This window comes from Schistosoma mansoni, chromosome 1 (genome assembly GCF_000237925.1).
Source record: "Schistosoma mansoni strain Puerto Rico chromosome 1, complete genome".
NCBI classification, from domain to species: domain Eukaryota; kingdom Metazoa; phylum Platyhelminthes; class Trematoda; order Strigeidida; family Schistosomatidae; genus Schistosoma; species Schistosoma mansoni.
The window spans coordinates 43089353-43115702 of NC_031495.1; the positions used below are offsets into that span (position 1 = coordinate 43089353).

The 26350-nt window shown below is 36.3% G+C and overlaps 2 protein-coding genes across 2 annotated transcripts in view; one reads left to right on the forward strand and one right to left on the reverse strand.

Annotated features, from left to right (window-relative positions):
* Positions 1-2792: 2792 nt before the first annotated feature.
* Positions 2793-9606, forward strand: Smp_165070 (putative pinch; the record flags this gene model as incomplete). The annotated part of the gene is made up of 3 exons (XM_018794508.1): positions 2793-2881; positions 7762-8034; positions 9262-9606. The coding sequence occupies 3 exons, from the start codon at positions 2793-2795 to the stop codon at positions 9368-9370; spliced, it is 471 nt and encodes a 156-aa protein (XP_018648914.1). The 3' UTR covers positions 9371-9606.
* The window catches only part of Smp_079650 (putative chromodomain helicase DNA binding protein), a gene marked incomplete at its 5' end in the record, with an annotated part of 37180 nt that continues 20088 nt past the window's right edge, over positions 9259-26350 (reverse strand). The window contains 10 exons of the mRNA XM_018794510.1: positions 9259-9897; positions 9997-10303; positions 10831-11097; positions 12116-12481; positions 15038-15254; positions 17316-17503; positions 18143-18349; positions 20953-21146; positions 21968-22166; positions 22722-23277. Coding sequence (XP_018648915.1) covers positions 9650-9897; positions 9997-10303; positions 10831-11097; positions 12116-12481; positions 15038-15254; positions 17316-17503; positions 18143-18349; positions 20953-21146; positions 21968-22166; positions 22722-23277 — 2749 coding nt within the window. The 3' untranslated portion in view covers positions 9259-9649. The remainder of the gene's footprint in view (positions 9898-9996; positions 10304-10830; positions 11098-12115; positions 12482-15037; positions 15255-17315; positions 17504-18142; positions 18350-20952; positions 21147-21967; positions 22167-22721; positions 23278-26350) is intronic.

Here is a 26350-nt window from a genome sequence, read left to right on the forward strand (position 1 = left end):
GGTTGTGTATCTAACTAGAGAAGATAATATTAACAGCTCAGTAGGGGTTATTATCACACAAAGCAGATAAATAGTAGTTAAAACCCCAAATGAATCCAATATCTTCACTATTAATTTATTTCTCACATGAAAGTAAGACAAAATCGTGAAAATCAGCTTCAACCGTAAAAACGGAGACAAAAACATTAAGTATTATAATGGTGTCATTGATTGTTGCGCGATTTTGTCAGTCTCGACAACAATACAGTTTCTACGATGATATATGCTTTATTGATGTTATTTCACGAGGAAGTAAATCATCTCTCTACTTTTAGTGTATGCCTGGGTGTAAATCAATGCTAGTCTGCGATAAAATTTTGGAGAACCTATTGTGGCAGCATCTGATTAATGAATTTCAGGAATTTCGCAATACCATGTGCTGCAAATTGAAAAGACCCTTTTCCGTTTAGTTTTGAACTCGGAAAGTAGCTTTGGAAGTTTATTTAGAATTGGTTTGGACTTTTGACAGTGCACAGAGTAGAAATTTTAGGATTGGGTCTATTATTATAGCAGTACTAATAACGAAGTATATCGTAATTCTACAAATATACGATTTTGGGATTATGTTCATTGTTAGACAAACAATAATACTGTACTAGGATTTAATACCACGACTGGAAGTCAGATGCCATCAAAACACCCAGATTCAACTGGTCTCAATCTCTACTATTTCTTTGATTTTACTACCTTCCTACTATAAAATCACAAGGCCTCATTGAAAGAGATTGGTGCAGAGTTAAACCAATAGAAGTAGATCCTGAGATGATAAATGCAACAGAAAACTTATGGCTAGTGGCTTAGTAGTCTCAGCTTATGGAATATACTTCATCGGGAAACCCTGTTTCAGTATATCAATATCACAGGTATTCGGAATTCGACAAGGCCTTTACATCTTTATAATCGAAGTATTCCGACTCAGTCGAGTCAGAAGTCAGGAATGAAGTGGTTCAAAGACATATTTGAGAAACTACTGATATGTCTAGAAACGTCTTTTCTAGACTGTTAAGTAGTTACAGTGAATACGTGACACAATGTACCCACCCGTGATCTCGTGTGGATGCATGACCGGACGCCTTCACCAAAAGTGTATCCAATAAAACTAATGAGGTCAGCATCAATGTCGAAAACTCACAGACCAATTTGTTTTGGGATTTAGTTACTGCTACACGTCTGTCACACATGCTACACCCGAAATGATCCACACACCAAGCCTGATATAATGTATACAAGAATAGCACAGAATTCCAAACAACAACTGATAGTATAGTTCACAGTATGCTAAGCGTTCCTTATCGTTATGACGAGAACTCAGGGACGTTGTATCACGTTCGCCTTCCGAAACAATAAATATTCAAGTCTATGGGTGGTCTGAAGTCTAATTTATGACGTATTTAATAGCATTGTCAAAGGCTACTGGTGACTGTTCTTTGATTTCTCTGCCGACCGAACTTTTAGCTTGGTAGTTACACGTCCAGATGTTGACATTTTCTCCCAGTAAGTTATTTATCAGAATCTACCAACACTTTTAAAACTCGCGTGATTTTTTATCAATACAATCTTGATAAAATGAGATGATTTATGTATTAATATACTTCATGGAGCCAAAATCTGGATTTTTTGTCTCTTTAACCCCTATTTTCCCATATTTCCTCATTTTCAAACTTTCGTTTGATCCAAAAATTCTTTCTACATACTTTATTATTCCGGGTTAACCGTTAACCGGACATTCTATTGTCACTGTGGAATGGTATAAGTTATGAACACATTGAAAATTCTTGATTGTAATACTGTGTGATCGTACATTTCAAGCATTATATTCTTCAGGTTTCCCGTCACGGATGAATTAATCATGATTGAGAATTGATCTGCTTTGCATCTTCATCTTTTGATTGGCACATTGGCTAAGTGGTCGATATTCAGTATATGTTAAAGCCTTGTTTATTGTTCACTGGTCAGTATATCAACGGAAATATAAGTCTCTGGTTCAATTGGAAATATAGGTAAACTAATAACCACAATGCCTTTTCTATTCTTATAGTCCGATCTCAAAGAATCTACTGAAACCCAATCAAGCAATGTTTTTTTTACTAGACTAATAAAACTTCGTTATGCTTTGAAATTAAAGCTATAGTCATCATTTTTACACCAGCCATTCTCACAAAATTTTCTACTGACGCAGCTTCATAGATCGAGTCTATTTCCTAAATGTTGCCTGTAAAGGACGTTTCTAGGTCATTCTTAACCGCTGTATTCAGGCATTTTGGTTGATGGCGATTGTGGAGGCGAGTCACAATACTAACGCACACCTTGAAGAGAGTCTACCAAACTACCAGGTTGAACTAGACACCACAGAAGAAAAGTTGCGCTTCAATTCCTTTATTTCATGATTCTACAGTTATGTAGATTCATACGGATCTACTTGTGTTCGTTGTGGCGATCCCTTTCAACTAAATGAAAAAGTTGTGCAGACAAAAGATAGCAGTTACCACGTTAAGTGTTTTGTGTATGCTTAAATTACGCGTTTTAATTCTTCGTAGCTGTGTACAGTGTTTTCAACCATTCCCGGAAGGCGTTTATTATGAAGTAATTACGTGAGGTACTTCATGCTTTTACCCTAGTTTGATGGCCGAAAATACTGTGAACATGACTTTCACGTTTTATTTGCGCCATGTTGTGGAAAGTGTGGTATAGTCTTCTTCAGATAATGTCACTTTTCATTAGGATGTTTCATAATTGGCAGGGTAATAAAGGCAATGAATTATAACTGGCATCCTGATTGTTTCCGTTGTCACATATGTGATAAGTGTCTTGCAGATGAGGGGTTTGTCAAATTACATGGAAGGTAATATTTTCTCCAATCTGAGTTACTTCATGGACTCAAGTATCATTCTCACAATGGTTTTTAAAATTCTTTATGACCTTGTTTCTAGAACCTGAAAACATGTCATTATTCAGTGTTTTAAGTGCGTCAAATAGTTCTAGTTTGATGGTAAATACCCCAATCGTCGAGTAGGTCCTGGGGGATACCATTTCCAATGACATTTTTCTTTATTCTTAAAGTTGGTGCTTGCCAGATTTAGGTCCTTATCTAAGCATAGTTGCTGCAGAAAGTCTTCACTATCTGTTCGCTGAGCGGGAACGATGTAATGTCCTAAATCCCTCCACTTCTGTTTAAAATACCTAACTGGACGATGAAATCTGCTACTGTTACTACATTCGAGCGTCTGGTTGTTTTTTTAGTAGAACATAAAGCTTCCTGTAGAACTCATCGTTTACTCCATCCAAATTGCGATCAGTGTGAATGTAATCAGAGGCAATAGAAAGGAAACAGTGTGTCTCTATCCCTATAGTTCTTCATAATATTTACGCTTTCACTTCACATTTATATTTTTCTCTCTAATCTTATCTTAGATGCTTAATCCTTCCCCGTAACACTGATACTGTTACTACCTCTACTATTCTGGGATTCAGCCTGACAATCTGATCTCTGCTGTATATGGAAACGTGAGCCAATGTACATACGTACGTTGTGGCTGATTGACTTAAATGCTGTATGCGCGTTTCAGAGATGCAAAACGCATCGACAACGCGAGATTCTAGAATCGTAGCTAAAGGAGTCTGTTATCCTTTCTGACACAGGCTTCAAATATTGAAAGTTCCAACATGTAGTTTGGAGCGTCATAAACGGAACAGCACAGTTTTGAGAATAATAAGGTAGTAAAAAAAAAGAAATGTAGATGAAATACAGAACCAGGCAAGTAAAAATAATTAAAGTTGATAGCATTTGAGATAAATAGTCTTTTGGAGCATTAGTAATGTTTAGTAGGTATCGTATAATAGTAAGAGTTTGATCTTGCTCTGATTATTAAGAATTCCTACGCATGCATTCACCTTGTTCATCTAGCTGTTATATTTCTCATTTATGTATTGACCAACCAACCTGTGCTATATTTACTCAAACAGCCGTAGTTTGGGCAGAGTTTATTTGCTATAACTGTGTTTCATATATTTCATCGTTTTAGCCTTAATACCAATTGTTTCCTAACTTTGTAGCAGATATTCTTATGGACAATGTACTAAAGTTTGTGTATTTATGAATTGATTTCCTATTTCTAGACACCGTAATTGACCTGAAACACACAAAAGAGTATATGACAAAATAATCTTGTGAAGATAATTTAATTTGATTGGAAAGTAATTTATACGAATATTCGTCAACATTAAAACGAATGGTTTGATAAAGACTGGGCGTCGAGTATAGAGAAGTCATTATATGTGAAAATTACATTTGAAATAATCTCAGCGATTGAAATTGTAATTATTCCAACGTTTCGTCCAGCAAACGTACCTGGACTTCTTCAGGGTAATAATCGTCCAGATAATTTTGCTGGACGAAACGTTGGAATAATTAAAATTTTAATCTCTGAGATTATCTCAAATATAATTTTCACATATAATCATATGAAGACTAAATAAAATTAGCGCAATTAAGTTCCCCACCTTACCGTAAAATATATCTTCAGGACTAGTGTATTTTGATGTTTAACTTGACAATTCAAAGTAAGATAGTTGAAGTCCACTTCTGTCAGTAAAAATTAACTTCAAGTATATTTCTCGAGAATTTCTTCTACATTACTGTTATATCTTGTGGCCGAGTGGATGCCTAGTTAATGTGTGACTTGAGACCGCCAATCAGGGAGCAGCGAATTATCGATTGGAACAGTGACACACGAAAACCGCACGAGCAGTCTAGAGCACTGACCGGTCCCACTTCTGCCTAGCCCAGCCAGTTAAGTCCAAAACACCAATAACAGCCTCAGTAATATGAATCATTATTCACAAACATACTGGATTTATATACCAATCAAACAGACCACATCGTACCATAAGATAGAAAATAACATTTGTACAATATTTAGCCAAATGTGGTTGTGAATAGTAATCAATAAACTGATGATAACTAATGATGAATCGTATAATAATAGTTCAAAGGTCAAAATAAAGCTAATGATAAAAGGAAACGAATATGATTAGGTTAGTTACAATAGGAGATATACATATCACATTGGCCAATAAATAGTCCCCAAAAGTTACCATTCACAATTCTCTTCGGGATACAACAATTACGTCTGTGAAACAGGAGCTAAAAGTGTAGGAAATATCGGTTTAAATATACTCGATTATGAATGAATCTGAAACATAGTTTGTGTATATTGATATAGAGCACTAGCTAAATAGTATATGAGGTTGTCAGTCTTCAATAACATCTGTTATTCCTGTTCAGCTACTGCCTATCACTTCTGGGAGCTGTAGAAATGTTTGGAAGGTTAATTATGACGAGGGATAATAATGCATTAGTCCATAAAGTTACTGAATGCTCTTAGTTGAATATAAAGATTTGGGCTTTCCCGACAAATCATATGACCATTAGTTACGGCTCTGGTTGATATTAATCAAAACCTATCACAGTTGCACAGATTCATGTCCCTAAATCGTAAATACAGTGTGATTGGATATCTTTGATTCAATTTAATGTATTCATTTTCTATTAGATAATTATCTTAAAATTTGCAGGTCACTTGTTTGAACCGTATTTCAATTACTAAAGCTTAAGCCATTGATTAATATTTATAACTTCATAGAAAGTGTGACCTGTACCTTAACGCGCGAACTTGTGTGCATTTTCTGTACAATATAAGAGACTTACCCTCTCAGTTTTACGTACAGACATACATGTTGTCTTTCAAGAAAAACAATGGGATATTTTCATGATTTGAAGAGCAGACAGAGTAACGTAATGTGCACGATTTAAACCAGTTATTGGTCCAACGTAAGACTTCATCACTATTATGTTCATGACCTTGGTCTGGTGGTTATAATGTTTTTAGATCACCGATAGATTATGAATATGGCTCAGATAATTTTTCTGGTCAGTTTTTTTAACAAGGTTCTTTTCTATGGGATTGGATTATCAACTCTATCTCATCTGAGCTTGGGACCACCAGTAACCCTAGAAGGGCTCAGGCGGAGTTACCGATAGATTGTTATGTGTTCATATTTGTTCCGAACTCTCAAACTGTTAAACATATTTTTTTATAACATTAGAGCTGTTTGCCATGCGTGTAATGAACACGAAAAAGCGTCTGGTTTGTCATACATCACATGTCACAAATGCCGAGCTGTTGTGGAAGAAGGACAACAGTTAAAGTATCGCTCTGAAGTATATCATGCATATCACTTTTCATGTGCATCCTGTGGTTCTGAACTTTCTTCTGATGCCCGAGAAAAGGATGGAGATTTGTACTGTCTTCGCTGTCACGATAAAATGGGAATACCCATATGTGGTGCTTGTAGGTAAGACGTACTTTTAAACTAAAGGGTTAACTATAAGGCTTATTGTAATAGCTACTGACGTAAAATGTTTTAAGAGTGACGGCTAAAACTTTTTCGATGGAGCCATACGTCAACACAGTAAACTTTCGATCATGGGCTGAAACTCAATATAGATTTCCAAGGTTTAATTATTTTTTTCCCAAAAAACTCAAATGTCTGTACTAAGTTGTTCAAAACTGACGATCTATTAATTAAATCACTCGTTTTTCAACGATTGAGTTGCAGAGTCGAATCTCCCTTGACTTACTTCCATTCGGCAGTTGGCTAGGACATCACTAGTTTTTACAAATTGTGTTTCTAAGCCGAGAAATAGCCTATACTTATTGATTTCCACCAAAGTTTATTAAAAAGATTTTGATTGGGATAATAATATATTACCTGTTTAATTTCTGTAGTCCGTAATGTTCCCTTCATAGCCTAATATCGGAACAACTGACAAGAAATTGAATTTCATGTAATATCGTCATACGACCAAATATTTTCGACCAAGTAATGTTGTTATATATGTTCATGAGAGTTTAATCACTTTGATGCTAAGAAACAATTATCTGATACATGTTGCTTTCCTTTGCATCTTCCACCGAAATCAGTCCGTGATGGTGACAATCTTCAAAGTAACTCAGGATGAGGATGTTCGAATTGTTGTGTTTTCTGAGCTAAATGGTTTAATTATGAAGCTTTTACTGTCCTTTTAGACATCTGTTTGAATTAGGTCCTGTTGGTGTGATCAAGAAGCTTTTGTAACGGAACCATCTAGCTCAGCAAACTCAACAATTCGGACATTCTCATTCTGAGTTACTTTGAAGATTGTCACCATCACAGACTGATTTTAGTGGAAGAAGCAAAGAAAAGCAAGAAGTATCAAATAATTGTTTCTTTGCATTAATATCCCCCATTAATACCTATTCAGTTCAGGATTACTATGTCTTTTGAGAATGTTCAATAGTTACGATTACTTAAATTAAACCGTAATTTTTTACGCGAAGAGAGCAGTAACTAGTAGTTTGAAATTCTAACATAACTACTGAATCGCTAGTCCAAACCTTCAGCCCTTCGACGATAAATGTAACTTAAAGTCTAATATATGACTGTAGTTGTTTTAGGATTATTTTAATTTATTCTACGTTTCAATAGCTCGCCTGATTACTGATAGGCTAAGGTACATAGTAGTAAGTTTATAAAATAGTAATCTTTAGAAGACACAGTCCAGAGATTTTGACAGGAATTCGACGTTTTATCCCTATTCGATGTGTGGTTAAAAGAATTGTTTCAACCATAACATAATCATGGTACGTATACGTCTATTTCTTTTCATAATTGTCATTTCAGACGCCCTATTGAAGAAAGAGTTGTTCATGCTTTAGGAAAAACATGGCATGTGGAACACTTTGTTTGTGCCCGATGTGAAAAACCGTTTTTAGGTTCTCGCCATTATGAGAAGAAAGGCTTAGCATACTGTGAACTACACTATCAGTTGTTGTTCGGAATGCTGTGCTATTCTTGTAATCAGGTAATACCTGGGGAGACAGTGTATGCATTAAATAAGGCTTGGTGTGTAGATCATTTCGGGTGTAGCGTGTGTGACAGACGCCTCAGTCCGAAGTAAGCGAATTGTTTTTGGCAATATTTGTTCCATTTACTCAGTGTTTGTTTATCTAGGTGAAGATTAGATCCTCTGAAGTATATGTAGTGCTTATAATTCAATAGTTTATATTGTTCCATGCTGTTCACGTGATACATTATCCAAAGGTAGCTCATATTTCGAAGTCAGCCATACAAATTATGATTGTCCTATACTTGGAGGTTTAAAATGTAGTTATCACCTCTATTCACTGCATATGTATCAAAATAACAAGTTAGAACTAGTTATCAATTAGAAAAACTAAGCGGCTTTAGGAGTCTACTTCTTCATGATTTATTTAAACAAATAGTGGATGCATCAAATATTAACCTACAGATCTGACAATATAGTGGAAGGATGTGTTAGCTTTGTAAGTATTACTAATTTCGGTAAAACTACGCTTGCTAAGTATTCGGCTACCCGAAAAGCGTTTGTTCTCCCTGTGTTAGGTGCTTAGCTGTATTGTTAAATAACATCGAGGGGATGCAGTTTCTTTGTCCTGCTAACCTCGTCGATATATAAGTGTGTTATCTATTGTCAGGACTTGGTTAGTTAGAAAGTCATGATTTTCGTAACGTTTACTATTTATGTCGCACAATAAATAGATATCCATTTAATGTAATGAGAAATAGTAGTAACCACTGTAGTGTCGATATTACTTATGTGCCGGCAAGTGCTACTACTCGCGATCACCAGAAAATTGACCACTTAAGCTACCTTAATAATGCAGAAGGGATACGATGACTTCGAATTACACAGAAACGTATAATCTGTGATTAGTTTTCCGAAGAGCCATTGTATCACCTTTTAATAAAGTATCTTTTACAATAACTGGGATAGGAGTCTAAAAAATCGCATAACATCTCCAAGTAAAGCACACACTACTTGCATTTTTTAGTTGATATTCTGTCACAAAAGTAATCGTGATACGACATTTACATTAGGTGGGACAACATACGTCTAAAAATTTCCCTATTATCCAGTAAACCGTTTTACGAATGTTTCGATAAGAAGCTAAAGTACTTTCTCTAGTAAGATTTGCGGTGTTGATAAGAAATAACCATAGCTTAGTTCCTGTAGACATAAGCACCACAGTGTTTAAGTATCTGACTAACCGACCTTTAATCAAATAGTTATCATCATACTATTGTGATAATTGTATAACTGCTGCCTTTTATGGCGTTCGAACCTTCTTTTTTTGTCTACAGAACCAAGTTTTATGAATTCGACTACAAGCCGGTTTGCAAATCTTGTTATGAGCTGTTCCCCATGGAATTACGTAAACGTATTGCGAAAATGCACAAAATGGAGGACTAACCCAAAAATTAAATTCGGTTTTATGATAAATTTGAACCTACCAACTCACTTTTACTGCGCTTCTGTTACTTTACTATCTTTGACTATGTTTTGCATCTTAACTTTTGGTTTGCCTAAAATTGTAACTGGGTTCATTGCTATATTAATCAACAAACTAAAATAAAACACAAAAGTGCGCATTTATTTTTATGACAGATATGAACATTGAGAATTAATCACTAAAATATTATGTGACTGAGAAGAGAAAACTATACAAGTTTTTCAAGGGAAAGACCTTGGTTATGGCTGCTGGTTTTCCGAAGTTGGTGTGGCAAGATTCACACTCTCTTCTTTAACTTCGGTCTGTTTAGGAGCCTGTACCGACTGAGCGTTTTTGTTGGCAGTGAGTTGTTGTGTAAGCTTCCCAAGGAGTCCTGTATGACTGAGCTGTAAGCGCTGAGTGACCGGAGGCAATCGAGGTAATAAATTGACCAGTCGGGCAACGTCTTGTTTCATGTCAACCAGGATGTCTTCCATAAGTGTTAACACTGAAATAAACGGATGTGATATGAGAAAAGTGAGGTTGACGTATCCAGAAATTAAAAATCAAAAGGTTAAACCATCAACAGTTTAATCACGTAACCCACCTTTGTGTAGCAATGGTACTAAAGCTTTGTTTCCGGCAAGTGCATCATTGAATAAGTGAAGTTGTCCTGTAGCCAAACATTCAAGTTCTGTAAATCGTCTGTTCAAGCTTTGTATGTGCTCGGACTGGTCTGCTGCTATATTTAGAAGGGCTGCTCGACGAAGTTGCTCTTCGATTATTAGAGCTTGTTCTAAAAGTTTGAAGCGGCGAGCCAAAAAGCGGTTCTTAATTTCCAAAAAGTTGGCTTTCTGAGTTTCATTCTTAAATGGCTCATTTACAATTGCATAGTGAGGGTCATTGTGTATATCCTGTGTATAAGAATTCATATACAAAACCGATATTTTAATAGGCAAAAGACATGGCACGCAGATATATTAACGAATATAAAGGATAGTTTTAGAGGAAAACTTATAAGAAGACAATCTCAATCACTTTTTTGTGTTGAACACTATGTACAATATCGGTAAGATCTCTTTTGTGTAGGGTCACTCAATTGGAGACCACTTTAACAAAAGTGGAGCAGTTGTTTTGAGTTCACTACTTCCTAAACCGAATCTAACCTAATAAGTACACATGGAAATAACTTGTACAATCTGAGTATTCCAAAGACAAAGTAGTAATAATGTGTTTCTAGGTTAGCATTATCATGAAACAGGTTCGTCTACCAAGTTAAATGACTTAGTTTCAGATTGCATTATACAATCCCAAACAATGGCGAAATAATGGGGAACTAATTACTACGTTTAGTATGACTCAGAATCTGACTACAATTGTTCTTATCATGAATATCTAACAAAGCGGTTTTCAAAAAATTGAACAAAAAGTGTACACGTACCTGCCATCTTCCATATCCATGTTGTACTACACCAGCCAGAAGCCAGTAATCGTGACGGCGGTGCCATATTTCGGCCTCTCGGTCTTTTATTAACGCACGCTGTTCATTTAACCATATTGTATGAAGTTCAGTGAAACCACCGTCAGCGATATTGAACATAAAACGATGGCTAACTCTAGCATTTGTGTTTTGTAAGTGCTCCAGATTCCCATCCTCCTTTTCTACACATTCTGTTGGAACGCCCATAGGATCTACATGCAACTCAGGCTAAAGAACAGAAATAAAGAAACACTTTTTTACGAGAAAACTATATAGTTGAATGAAACTGCGAAACATTGGGCTATATGTGTTGGGGTGATCCAGAACATTTCTCGAAATAGACAAGAAAGGCTCAGGAAACACTAAGAAGCATTTTATCCAATCAGCGTTCGACTAGCAGTTTTGCTAGAAACATCACGAAAGTGAAAAGTCACATGTAGAGTTTCTGATTGGTTGACTACTACACAGCTGCTATGTTTAGTAGGACTCCAGAGTTTTCAGGGAAAACCGAGGACTTCTAAAATACTATAAAAACCCTATATTTTCTGTACATAAATGAACGTTTGGAGTAAAGTTCTTCTCGCATATATGCGCCCTTTCTTCCATGTTCAAGTCGCTGTGTAGATTTAGGTTAGGGGTTACGAGACTAGCTTAGGATCCGAGTATAGCGTTCAATTAGCAAGACTTATCAATATAGTGTGGGTAATGGGTATATTTTAACAGTAAGCAACTAAACTCTTAGAATATATGTGGACACACCATACTAGAGAACTTAAGTTGCTCAGTATGGCTTTTTCACTGTTTTAATAGGACTGTGCACTAATGACTGATATCATCTAGGAATCTATATTTAGAAGAAATGTAGTAACAAATAATGGATTTCTCGATGGTTAGTCAATATTATGAGGCCACTAGATGCTACTGTGTTTTAATAATAAGTCCTAATGTGATGGAACTGGGGGAATAGTTGTATCTGCTTACAGATTTTTTTTAATGATGGAAATTTCATAGACGCTATTGGGAATGCATAAACAGTTGAATGGAGAATTGTAGAACAGTGAGCTTTATATATATATATATATATATATATATATTTCAAGCTACGTTTTAAAGATAAGGTAAGTTGAGGGTGGTAAATTTACTGTTTCAAAAAACTGGCATTGTTTTCACCAATTTACCGTAAATCAGTACCGGTTATAGATGAGCATGTGATAATTTGACGGAAAGACGAAGTAATAAAAATTACCTTTATATTTGTTGGTGGATCGTCTACCACTTTATTTTGTCCTACAGAAACGCGCAATTCATCGATTTCCATGGGGTCAGTCATATCACTGGCTTTAGAAGCATCATCTGCTATGCAGGATTCTTCGCCGTTTACGTTTGCTTTACTGCTTACTGTTTTTTCTTTGGTAATAGTAGCAACATCGTTGATTATAGGCTGTTTGTTATCTGTTTCCTGGAATCCAGAACGATCGGCTGAATCTCCGCCACCCTTTGTACACCCTTCGCCAGGATCTTCAGCTTTTGACAACTGGCCATCTACCATTTCAGCTTTTGGTTCTAAGTTTGGCATACTCCAGTGACCGTTAATCTTTTCAAATTCTTGAACCTTTAATAAGATAAATGAAGAAAACTTACGTAAATGCGAAGGCTGGAAAAACGGGAACACCTAGACTCCACAAACATAGACACCTACTACAATCGGACGTCAAATTTCTATAAACAGAACACTATTGTAATCTGTGGTAGTATTAATTGGAGCCCCTATAACCGATAGGATCATAAGACGTATACATCCAGAAGTTTCAAGTTTTTCACCACAAATGTTTTTGAAACATTGCTCACATGGTGCGCAAAAGCGGTAAAGAACAGTAAGATTGGGGTAGGACACTAAGCAAATATGCCAAATCGATTGAGGTAGCCAGGTGATGTGAAGAGAGAAGTATAGGAGCAATGACGAACAAAAGAAGCTACTTTCTGGAATAAAATTTAATTTTGTCCGTCCCCTTTCATGAATAATAGGTTTTTTGTTTAATGTATAAACCAGTCACATTCTCTTCTATTTCGAAATTACTGTAATTCAAACATCATTTCTTTTTACCCGAATGCCCTAGTTTGGACATTATTGTGCGCTGTCACCTTGCAAGTCATATATTTATTCATATGGCTTTACAAGTTAATCTGAATCAGTAATATTTGAGTAACATTCTAGCCAACTCATCTCTCTTTCTCCGTTTCCTGACCTGTCAGTTCATAGGTTGATGATAGAATAATTCTCTTCTTTATAACCTCAATGACATCTACAAACAAACAAACTCGTGCACTCTTAAGCCTCAATGTTGGGATAAGTAGCTTATGGCGTCAAGGCCTTACACTAGATTGAGACAAATCCCTGTGTATTAGTGAGCAGATGGATCGAGTAAGTAACATCGCGGACATATATAGCTGATGCCGAATTACCATCTACCTCAAAGTACAATGTTGGCTGGAGTAGAAATAAGTTGATAAGGAGCTAGAGAAGCCTAAACCAAAACACAACACCAGTCTATAAAATTCTTTATTGTTGGAATAAACTGTGTTGGTAACTGCAGTCTATTCAGTTCAGATGGGTACGATTATCATGTTCAGCGGTTGAAGACTTCAAGCGACACGCATCAGAATCGGTAGCAGCGTCTCACATTCATTCAATTTATCTTCCTCTAAGCTTTAAGAGATTCAATATTCTCTCATATTTTCTATTCATCGAACTTATTCCTTCTATCTGGACTGTATTCTTCAGTGTTCGATCTTTCTCACTATCATTGATATTACATTGTTTCCACTATTTTGCTATTCACCTAGTTAATTTCATCTCGTGATGTTGATGTATGGTAAAACTAGACTGACTCAAATTTGTGGCAGGCCATATGATCATTACGATTGAATGAATGATAAAGAGTTACACAGTATCACATCCAGGAAAACCAGACGATACAAGGTATGTGTAGATTAGTAACAATTTCAGTACTGGTTTTACGAGAGTTAAAGTATAATTATGTGGAATGGAATGTCATACTTACAGTAAAAACGCATTCGAAAGGTCATCAAACTGTCAATATGACAATCAGATGAGTTCAAGATAAAACTAGGAGTGTGATATTTGAAAGATCAATTATTACAATAGTTTATCAAACAAAAAAGCACCACATTAGATGAATAGTGAAGATGTAATAAATAATATGACACATCTGCAACTGGAAGTAAGTATATACACTTTACCAAATGTGAGATAACAAATATGCGAATTAGGTACATGGTGAAGGTCAAGATTTATCGCCAAAGGAATGCAATATGATCACTGAATTAAGCCTTCCATTAAGGCAATGGAACTTGTGCATGCCATTTTTTATTACCGCAAGGATGTTATGTAACATAACTTCGAAAATAAACTGTACTATATGAATGGTCAGCACTGAGAGCTTCAGTATATCACTGATTATGATCGAACAACTGATATGTATTACATTTAAATAAATGTAAGTAACAGATTATTTATCTGTCAGCCTACTTCCGTTAACTGAACAATCACCACATGGTTCAGGCATCTCGTGAGCTTCATCTAATTGGTCAAACTATCTAACCATTCAGTGAATGTTATATTATTATTGTAATAATTAATGTATTTGCCTTAGAAAATCCAAATCCAGTCGTATAGTGCACGAAAAAGTAAGTGTTAGTGCTGTTTGGATAAAACGTGGAAAGTTAGGAATATAAATTCGATGTACTGAACAGTAAAAAGCATGAGAACGAAATAAAAGTATTAGATAATTTAAAAACTCCGGGTTTAGAGAATAATAAACGTCACCACCTGAGCCACTGTAACTCACTTTCATACAAATCCCCTAAGCTCATACTTAATACTTTTAAATATTTAATTTGACAATGTATATAAACTCAAGTGTTTACTATACTAAGACGACAGCATGTCAACACGTCTCAAACGAGTTAAAAGTCTACACCACCACTATAGAAAGTGACCTAAAGTTTACTGAATAAACTTAGTAGGATCAACTAGGAAATGGGAAGCTGACAGCGAAACTACACCAAGTTAAAAACTCGAACTGTCAACACAATCATTTCTCAAATTCACAACACTGTTTTTAAGCACACAAGTTGATAAGCTTACCTTTTTTCGAACAAGAACCATAATTCCGATACGACTAAGAACATGTTGAGTAGATAAGCCCTCTCGGGGAACTCCATCACTGAAACTATCAGAATTCTCTGTTTCAGGTTCACAAAGGTGACGCATAAATAAACAAATATAAGCTCGAAACACTCGATCAGGCTTACATCTTAAATCCCTGACCATCCAAGGTTGATCACGTGGAGGTAGTCCATACCTATATAGTTTTGTTAGGAAATACGCAAAGGAAGGTTGAAAGTATATATATATATATATATATATATATATATATATATATATATATATATATATATATATATATATATATATGGGTGAAAATCACTGACAACTACAATTTGAAGGGAGCAACAAACAAGTTAGTCGACATTCAAAGAACGCATAGAATCTATTGCGACTTCAGTCAGTCAGTCAGCTACAAAGTAGAACCAGGCACAAATGCATCGGTTCAAGTTGCCATACCTCAGTAGCACAACAAGATGTACACCGAATTCATAGAAGTAGTTAATTTAATGGTGGTAATATATAAAAGATTGTATATAAGGATATAGTACAGGAAGAAAGAAAAAGTATGAAGCAATTTTAATCTCACAGTTTAAGGGAAGATGAAAAGTGTGTACACCTACGCCATTGTGATCGATTCTGAGCCATCTCACACAGAGTCTCCAAACATTGGTTACAATAGTCAACGCGGACACTAACCAGGTAGTCTGCATTTGCCAACAGGGCTCAGACGAGAAGTTAGGGACTTCAAGCACTGATGCCACGTTTTGTTTCGGCCGCCCCTAACTCTTTTCCAACCATCATTCCCTAATACCCTGTGTCTAACCTCACTATTACTTACCCGGTGATCCCAGCAGATACGAGCAATATTTCTAAGACAGCTTAGGTGTATCTTTTACTCTTAATGGCCGTAAATCAGAACAGAAAGAACTGCTGCGCAGTATACTCGTACCTTATTTGATAGACGGATATTTTGTCTTCGACAAAGGTGACGTGAGTTGGCAAAAGCCAAACGAGATTTTCGGATCCGTGCTGAGATTTCGTCAGACACCAACCCATTAGGGCTGATCAGACTTCCAAGATAAGTGAAGTTGTCGACGCGTTCGACTAGTTCGCTCCCTATCCTTAGTTCAGGTGTTGACACAGGCCGGTCCTGGAGCGACAATTTACATTCAGAGGGGGAGGAACTCATCCCAAACTCCTTGCATTGTCACTCAGTGCTGTCAAAAGACTCTGCATTTTATCAGCGTCTTCTCCAAACAGGACTATGTCATCTGAATATTCTAAGTCGATAAGTGGACCTCCTGGTAAGAGACCAGTGCCCGAAAATTCTGTCGACAAGAGTGTTATTTTCAGCAATGGGTCTATAATGAAGTTAAACAAAAATGGGGATAGTGGATAACCTTGTCGGACACCACTTAAGGTTGTAAAATCAGATGACAGTTCGCCATAAGCTCCCACTCGACTAGTAGTGTTCGAGTAAAGAGCCTTCACAAGGTTTATGTACTTCTGAGGTACACCTTTCAATGACAGACACTTCCACAGAACCTCTCGATCCACAGAGTCAAGTGATGCTTTCAAGTCAAGAAAAACTATCATTGTCGGACGCCGATAAACATGTCTGTGCTCTAAAACTTGACGAATGGTGAATATGTGGTCGATACAGCCACGACCAGGTCTGAAGCCAGTCTGATTTTCTCGTGTTTGGAGTTCACGAGTCTTAGTTAGGCGTCCGATAGTTATTGAGATTAGTTTTTTAGATGATATATTAGTCAAACTAATCCCTCTATGGTTATCACAGGATGATTTTGACCCCCTTCTTATATATTGGGACAATCAGTGATTGTGACCAATCAGATGAGATTACATCCAACTCGCAGATTTTAGCTAAAACATTAGTCAACTTAATCGCTAAACTTGGACCACCATCTTTAAAGACCTCTGGAGCCAATTCATCTGGACCAGCTGCTACATCGATGTTCCATTCGGACTGTCCGGGAATAGTGGGCAACTGTAGAGTAGTAGCAACCTAAATACCTATTTAGTTCTGTAACTGTAAAAAGATAGTAAAACAAAAATTCCTTACTAGGCCTTAAGTTAAGATCACAGCTCCACATAAAGCTAAGGACCTTCGTAAACGCATAAAAGTAGGATGGTATGTGCATCTGATTAACTAAACTAAAAATAAATAACATGAATGTAGGGCTTATTCTGTACTTAGAAAATACGAAACATATTTGCAGGAATTTACACTCACCGCATAACTGCATTGAGAAATGAGCGACGCTGACGAGCATTAAAGCCTAGTACTTCAATCTGACCATTAACGCGAGACAAAAGTGGAGGCATTTTACCTTCACGTTCACGCCGAGTGCGACGACTCATAACGGGAACATCGCCACCGGCTGCACCCGTACGCTCATCATATTCATCGTCATCTTCATCCTGAATTTCACAGCAAACAATTAATAAGGAAAATATCAAATAAATTTTACATCCAAAACACTGAAGGATGTACTTAAAAACATATATGGGTCTTTACTAGTATCCATTATCATCGAACAGTATGTCACACTCGCCAACTGGTTAAAATGAGGTACGTGTACACGAATATTTACAGAGATGACAGTGTTTTCACCACAGCATTTTTTTTGGTGGTTAAAATCCTATTTAATCGAAAACTAGACATTAAGCTAATGTCTATCTGAGGATGTATTAGTTAGGTATTATACTACCATATAAAACTGTATCCAGCTACTTTGACAGCTTATAATTATGAAAATACAGTTTAAGAAGGTGATTTGAGTTAACTGATACTTTGCCTTTCCCAAATTACTCCACGTTTGAGACATGCAGGATATTTGGTTGTCTATTAAATGGCGATTCATGGAGCGTTTGATCGTGCTGGTTGACCATATTTTAACAAGGTCGATGACAGTGAAAAAAAATCGTAGGTTACTAGTATCTGGTCATACATTTTAGGTAAAGGTTGCGTTTTGAGTGTTGGGTTGGATGTTCGCTCAACTAATTAAAAGATAATTGAGACTAGCAAATACTTCATAACGAAGAGACAAAAAAACTAACTTTGTTAGAAAAGTCACTATCATGGTCAGTCATAGCCTGATTCCACTCTTCTTCTTCTTCTTGATTTGTTGAGTAGTTAACTTGTTTTCGAACCCTTTTACCTTTCCCAAGAGCTCGAGCTTGATCTTCTTGAGCTTGTTCGAAGTGATGGCGCAATAACTTTTCCCAATACGTTGGATCTGCTGGATCAAGTTCCTGTTTGATAACCTGACAGAAACGTTAGAAAGCAACAGTATTGAAATCAAAAAGCAAATAACCAATACAAAGAAGTAGTATTAAATTATACCCATTAGGCTGATAGACGTCTACCCAGGTAGATATATATAAGCACCAAGAACATGTTTTGGATACAAACGAAGCTAGAATAAAGACGACTAAGTAGTGCGTACTCTTCCATATGTAAACCAGTGACGAAATAGTTCCATTAGTGATAAATTCAGTGATTTAACCACTTTCTAAAATCCCAAAATACATTATACGAATGAAATAATTTTTTTCCTGTGAACACACCAGTAAGATATTTAAAATCACAAAAAGGATTAATATAGACGTTGAAAGCTAAAAGATAGAATTCAATTTTTTGTTTCATATGATTAGTAAGCTAACATTTGTTAAAAGTTCTATTCTGTTGTAATTTTAAAAAGTGAACAGTCAGACAATATCCAGAGCAAGCAAGACTCGCAGAAAGGTAAAACCCCTTAATGCAGTAATTATGTTTTTTGGCCTGTCAATACGTACGTGATAACATCGCCAATCAGAACACGACCTATACATTCTTAGCACCGTACCAACCCAATGACGTGTAACCGGTAAGAGCAGCTTACAGTCCTTATCGGTCCTCCTCGTCTAATCCTGCTTGTTGAGTTCAGAACACAGCTTCTAGTGTATGAGTCATTTATTCCAGGCATACTTGGTTTACATACAAGCAAGCCAGGCCCGATCATACCATAAAATAGAAAATAATAATTATACAAGAACAAGCCAAAGGTGGTAATGATTGTGAGATACAGCAACTAATAAATTGAAAATAACTTAAGGAATGAATATACATATAATGTAGTTACCTAACAGTTTCCCAATAAGAATATGTCATAGTAAGCCATAAATAATTCCTAACAGTTACTATTCACTTATTCTACCTTAGGATAAAATAGTTAGGATGACATCAACTCCAAGTTAATGGTAAAAATGAACGCTACAATTGTGAAAAACTGGGTGTATGAACATTTTAGTGAATACGATAACTAAACTTCCAATTATCTTTTGATGTATCTTTTGCTGAGACTGATATATCGATAGATCAGAAGTGTGGGAGTTATCTTTAATAATGAAAGCATAAAGAATTTAAGGCCTTTACAAAATCTATAAAAGATAAGAAATCATAAGAAATTCACCGTATTTCTGCATGTATATTCATGGAAACCTACTACCTAAATATCGATTTTGCTATATTTCCGTTAAAATGATATTAAAACTATATTTCAGTTTGAACTTGTAGTTCAACAACGTCAGATTTTCTCTTCGAAATTGTGAGCACCTACTCAATAAACACTTTTCAGTTTGGAAGTTGAATCATCTGTTTGTGATATTTACACCTCCCACATTCAACGTTTGAAGACTGATGGGTATGGAGAAACAGATTGATTTAACCATGATATATAAACGCTTTGCCAATAATTTGATGTACTTCACAAATGTAATGTCACAGCGTAGTGATGTAAGTACATTTATCATATGTTTAGTGTATCCAGATACTGTAACTTCAGTGTATCACGAAACACTAAAAGCCCAGAATGCAGCAATAGTTGGGATCTTTATTAACAGTTGTATAAATAATAGTACGTCAGTAGATTCTGACAAACGAAACAACCTACAGTTATTTTTGCCTACGTTTCCATGGACAACTAGGTAATTGCTTTTAGCAAGACAAAATGAAGCTGGATGAGAAGAATAGATTAGGTTAAGGCTACACGAAAAGGATTGATAATCTGATGATTGCAGTGTACATAATGCAAGGTTTGCTGCACCTTTTTACAGTCAGCAACCTGCTTTATTTCGTGCTATATTTCGACATAATAATTGATGTGACCTGATATCCTCCCACTGAAATCCAAACATGAATCCACATATAAATTACATCGACTGCAGTAGTTAATAGATGATAAGGATCAACAAGGACTCTATACTGCTCGTACCGGCCAACGCATCATTAGTTTGTCGCAGTGCTAAATCGTATAAGTCGTGTTCTGATTAGCAATTTAGTCATGTGATAGTTAACAGGTCACAAGTTACAACAGTTTACACTGTACTAACGACATATTTAAGAATAATAAATAGTGACAGTAGTATGTGCTGGGAGGCGAAATCCAACGGCTGCAGTTTAGGCTATACTAAATTGTACTGACTCAAAATAATAAAAATGTAGCCGAATGCTTGTCGAGGTTATAAGAGTCTTTTTGCGCGCGTAATACGTAGGATTATTTGGACATGATTAACGGTACATATGCATCATATCCGTTCCACTGAAGGTGGGAAATAAAAACAGTGGTCATCCGATAATACACATTTACATCTGATACATGAACATGTGTAACCTGTACTAAGTCGTATGTTCTTCACACACGAAAACATAAGAATAGGTTCAGCCGCATAATTACAAAACCTTCCATACAAGTGGATGTCAGGCTGTTGATTTCGGTCTATACAAACACGATTATAATATATTTTCCATATATGTGAAAATATAGCCTATTTTAAATGAAAAATATCTATGCCATCTATTAATTATCAAAATGAATAAACTAAATTACTTCACGATTTTCATCTTCATCCTCCGATTCATCATCTTCTTCTTCAATAACTCCTTTCTTTTCATAATGAGCAACTTTGAAGGAGGTTAGATAGTCGTTCATTTCTAAAGCTTTTTCTTCTAACCCTTGCTGGCTACGATCCAATAAACGCTCAATAGCAGCATCATCATAAACGATAGTGTGTTCATCTTCCACTAACGCGGATAAATAACGAAAGTATTAATGAAGTGTAACCATGTGTGAACATAGCATTACGAAAGTTGATGGTTGTTTGGTTTGAAAAGATTGCTAATTATAGTAAAATGTATGAAAAGTTGAATTCAGGATAAAAATCAAGTTGGGTGGTATGACCTAGAAACATTGCCAATAGGCGGATGCACTTATTTTTTTAATCTATTAATTCCTGATTTTCAAAATTATTTTATACTTTTTAAATTTGGGAATTCGCTTTTCTACTTTGTTCATGTTCCGTGTAGGATTGTGTTGGGGCATGCTGACTGACGATTTCTTGGCCAATCATCGCTAGCGGACACTAGGAGAAGGCTACAGAACCTTCTTGTGCAAATTATAAATATACCGAAGGTTTTCCTATTGCAATTCCATCCAACTTTGTTTATTTGGAATAAAATTGAGTTCCGGTTCAGCCGTTTTCTGATTTGGGGACTTGATGAGTGAAGTAGTGTCCAAGATAACTGAGCAATAATAATAGTTGGGTCGTAATAAGAAAGATCATAACATCTTGGTAATTTCATCTCACTGTCCCAATGTGGTGTGAAACGTGGACCGATATAAATTCATACCATGTTCTACGTTGGTTATAACTGATCGATTTCAGTAGAGACCACCATCAAGTTGGAGGTGTCATTTTGATTTATTGGCTTCTGAGATATAGCCCCTAACAGCTGTTATATCGAGCGTTACTTATTGAGTCTAGGAGAGAGTGTTTGAGGATGAGAAACAACTAGTTTACTTATTCCGATTAATTACTGGTTTATTAGAATAACAGAAAACTTACTGCTCTCTTCGCCTTCCTTGAACAGATCTTCAGTTCCAAATTTAAGAATATCATCCAGTTCTTTTTTGGACATTTGACATGAACCTTTACCGCCTAAACCAGGACGAACAACTAAATGAGTCAGCATCATTTTCTTTTTAGCTACTTGTGTAACACGTTCTTCAACTGTTCCACGAGTAACAAACCGATAAATCATAACCTAGATAGACAAATAAAGTTATTTTCACGACTACTGGACTGAAAACAACAGTATACGGTGATCTGAAAAATGGTGAAATTATGTGCCCGAGTATATAAACACAGTCTACTAAAAAAGTCAACGAACATGCTTCTAACTGTTGAATGATAGCGTTGTAACTAACTAACCACGAAACATTGTGCATCAGCAGTTAAAAATGAACTATCATTATACAATTTTATACACATCAAAATGAATTCGTAATTATTCAAATTTACAAAAATATAGTACAGTTGCAACCTAATAAGATATAGAGAGTTTGTAACCCTGATATGTTTTATTTCTTACTTAGTCTATCAAATACAAAACACATATTTGCAGAATTATTTTACCAGTTAGATAAAATGAAAAAAAGTACATTTAGCATACCAATTTCAGTACAAAATATACACAAACTAGACGTGAGCTGCAGGATGCTATTAATCCGAATAATTTAACAGAACTGTAAGGAGAACAGATACAGATTACTAAATGGAATGTGAGGGGTTTTAAATAGTTTTGAAATAGTAAGCTTACTTTATTGGACTGACCGATACGATGGGCACGAGAAAATGCTTGGATGTCATTATGTGGGTTCCAATCGGAATCATATATGATGACTGTATCTGCGGAAGCTAAATTTATGCCTAGACCTCCTGCCCTGGTGGATAATAAAAACGCAAAGGAGAGAGAATCAGGGGCATTAAAACGATCTATAGCATCTTGACGAAGCTGTCCTGTAACTGCACCATCGATCCTTTCAAATTTATAACCTTCAGAATCTAAAAAGTCCTCTAACAGGTCTAACATCTTAGTCATTTGAGAGAAAATCAACACACGGTGTTTTGTTTCATACAATTTGCGCAGCATTTTGCTCATAAGTTCCAGTTTCCCAGAGCCTTTCCGTAGTCCGACACCTTCATAAGCACCATTGGGCATACGCTGTGCCTCCTCAGCCGCAGATGGAAAAAGGAAAGGGTGATTGCAACACTTCTTGAGGTCCATCATGATATTGATAAGAGAAACTTGAGAACCTCCACTGCGACAACTCAGAGCCTCGAAGTTACGAGTAAGTATAAATTTATAGTAACGCCTTTTTATATAAAAAGAGAACAACAATCAGATGTAATCTATTAATTTCATATACTGTTTCATAATCATCATAAAATAGATTAAATTAACGCTTTTTTGGGCGCCTTTGTTTTAGTATTCATATCAATTGACACTGTGCAATAATAAGATAACAAAATTAGTTATTTTACCTGAAATAGTGCCGCTTTTTGTTCGGGCATGAAAATCATAATATTAGTGACTGAACTCGTCGGCTATCTAACTTCAGTTACAGTGAATTTCAACTTTTCATAGACTAGGATACATTATTAATACCTACCTAATAAAGTTAATATCGAACACTCGTCCGGTTCGGCTCTGCACACAATGGAGAGCGAAGAAAACCTGAAAGCAAACTGATAAAAATCCTACCTACAGATCGTGAGTAGTGAGCAGCTAAAGCAAAAGCAATGGAAAAGGTGGTGGAGATAGACAGCAGTAAACAACTTTTGAGACTCACAAAGAAACAGTTACTGAAAATTCGATAGTGAGATTTTTCTTCAAAAAGATGGAAAAGTGTTTCATTCTTAACCCAGGAGATGGAACGATAAGCAGAACACTTAGAGGAACAGTTTAACTGCTCTCCAGCTACCCTTCAACATAAGTCACCGAATCTTAACAAAGTAGGAGAGTCTATAACCTAAAGTGAGGGAGAGCAGTAGGCTCTGATGGAATAACCAGTGATCTTTAAAGATGCTGATCAAGTTTTAGCAGTTCCATTAATTGAGATATTAGTTGGAATCTGGGAAAGGAACGTAATCTCATGTGACTGGTCTCGATCACTTATCGTCCCAGTTTATGAGGACAAATTCCCTTGCGACAATCACAGAGGAACCAGTTTAACTAATATAGTGACTAAAATATTAGCCTCAACAATACTCCGACGCCAAACTGGAATCGGAAAGCGGCCAAGGAATCAGATTAGTTTCAGACCTGGACGTGAATTTATAGATAAAATATTCACCCTCCGATAGGTTCTGAAACAGAGATATTCTGACGTCTGATTATAGTCGTATTCCTTTACCTTGAAGTGGCGTCTGACTCCGTTCATTTTGAGGTTTTGTAACAGTAACTGTTACTGAAAGGCGTACCAAAGAAGTACATTACTATTGTGCAGGCTTTTCACGAAGACCACTGGTTGAGTTAGAGCTTATGGAGATCTGTCATCGGAATTGGTTACTTCAAGCGTTGTTCGTCAGGGTTGTCCAGTTTTCTCATTTTTATATAACTCTGTCATAGGCATTCTTTTAGAGAAAACGCTCACCGTCCAACTTATAGATATCTGATCTTCCAGGAGATGTTATTGTTTACTCATAGTACGCAGATGACATGGCTCTGTTTGGTGAAGACGCTGAGAAGATGAAGTCTTCTGACCAGATAGAGGAACAATACTAGGATGCTTGGAACGCTTTTTTATTTCTCTATATGTAAAATATTACTTTAGTATTTGTATGCCTCAAGCCCGAATTAATAATAGAGAGTGAAACAGTTGAGTACGTTGATCGCTTCACTTATCTTCACAGTCTCATCAATCCCGACGACCTGGTCTCTGACGAAGTCTCAGCATGGATCCAGAAATCCTGATTAGATTTTACCAACCTGCATCATTTGCGGCGTAGAGATATCCGTCTACTGACCAAAGAATGATTTTATTATGCAGCAGTTCGCTTCGTTTTACTTTAGGGGTGAAAAACGGGCTTTACAAATAGAGGATATTCGTAGGTTACTAGCATTAGATCATAGGTGTCTTCGGACCATTGCTCATATATTTTAAAACCATTGATTTGGAGATTCTGAGGTTAAACCCAGAGTACTATGTAGGTATGGCAAATCGACTGATGAGGTAATGAATTTCTATTAACTGAGCTAGTTAGGACATGCATCACGTAAGCCCAACCATCAACTAACTTGAGGCGTGATGACGGTTGGTGCACGAGTATGTTGAAAGAGACTAAGAGAAGGCATGCTACCAGTCCATGAAGACACTGAGCATTGAACTGAGTCATATATGTGGGTGCAGATTACCTAATCAGGGTTGGCGTGATTATTGTAACCAATGGTTAAAGACTGAATAATATGGTTCAAGATGGTCCGCAATGGTCCAAGTGCATTCAATCTGCTTTCCCTTAGATTCCGCGTTTTTAAACTCTCCATGAATTTTTTTATCTCTAATTTATATTTTTTTAGTGAATCGTGTTTTCTATACATAATCTTTTCCATTGCCAATAATACTGTTACTGCCTCTAGTACTCAAGGATTTATCCTAACAACTTCCCTTCGCTGTGCTCATGAGGGACGGTAAATCGAACTGATGTATACATGTGTCAGGTTCTACGCTGCGTATGACTGACTGTGGATGTAGCATTTATTTTCAGAACACATACATGTTTCTATTATTTTATCAGTTAGCCATAACCAACATACAGACCGTCACAAATATGAGTCAGTCTAATTTACCATACATCGACACGAGATGGAATTAACAAGGTGAACAGCAAATTAGTGGAAATAATGTAGCATCGTACTTTGAGGTAGGCGGTGGTTTGGAATAAGTTTTGTGTCCTGGTTACTTCAATAGATGCAGATTCACGGCCTTATTAATCGATTCGGCATACTTTCTTGGTACCCAACGCCTAACCCCACTGTTTCCTCACGATACAGGAGAAACATTCCGAAGACAACCATCATCAATGATCAGAAATTTACACCTTTTCCATTTTTATATACAAAGTTCTACAGCCATAGGAAAGTTAAGAGTCGACTGTTGAACGATATACGCACATCATGATTGAGAAAACGTCTACTCTACGCAACAGGTAACTGGAGTTTGCGAAACACAATAGGTCTTCCCGGAGATTTCGCCAGACACCATGTTGGTTATGTCCATAACTAACCAATCAAGTTATTGCTTAAGCGCCTACAACGTCAATCTGGTCTGATGTGTCTGTAGAATATCCCTGTTGCATTTAACCTGCCAACTAAAGGACATTATTATCCTATTTTATTAATGTGACTCCTAATTTTTATTCATTTCGATAAGACATGCAATACTAGTC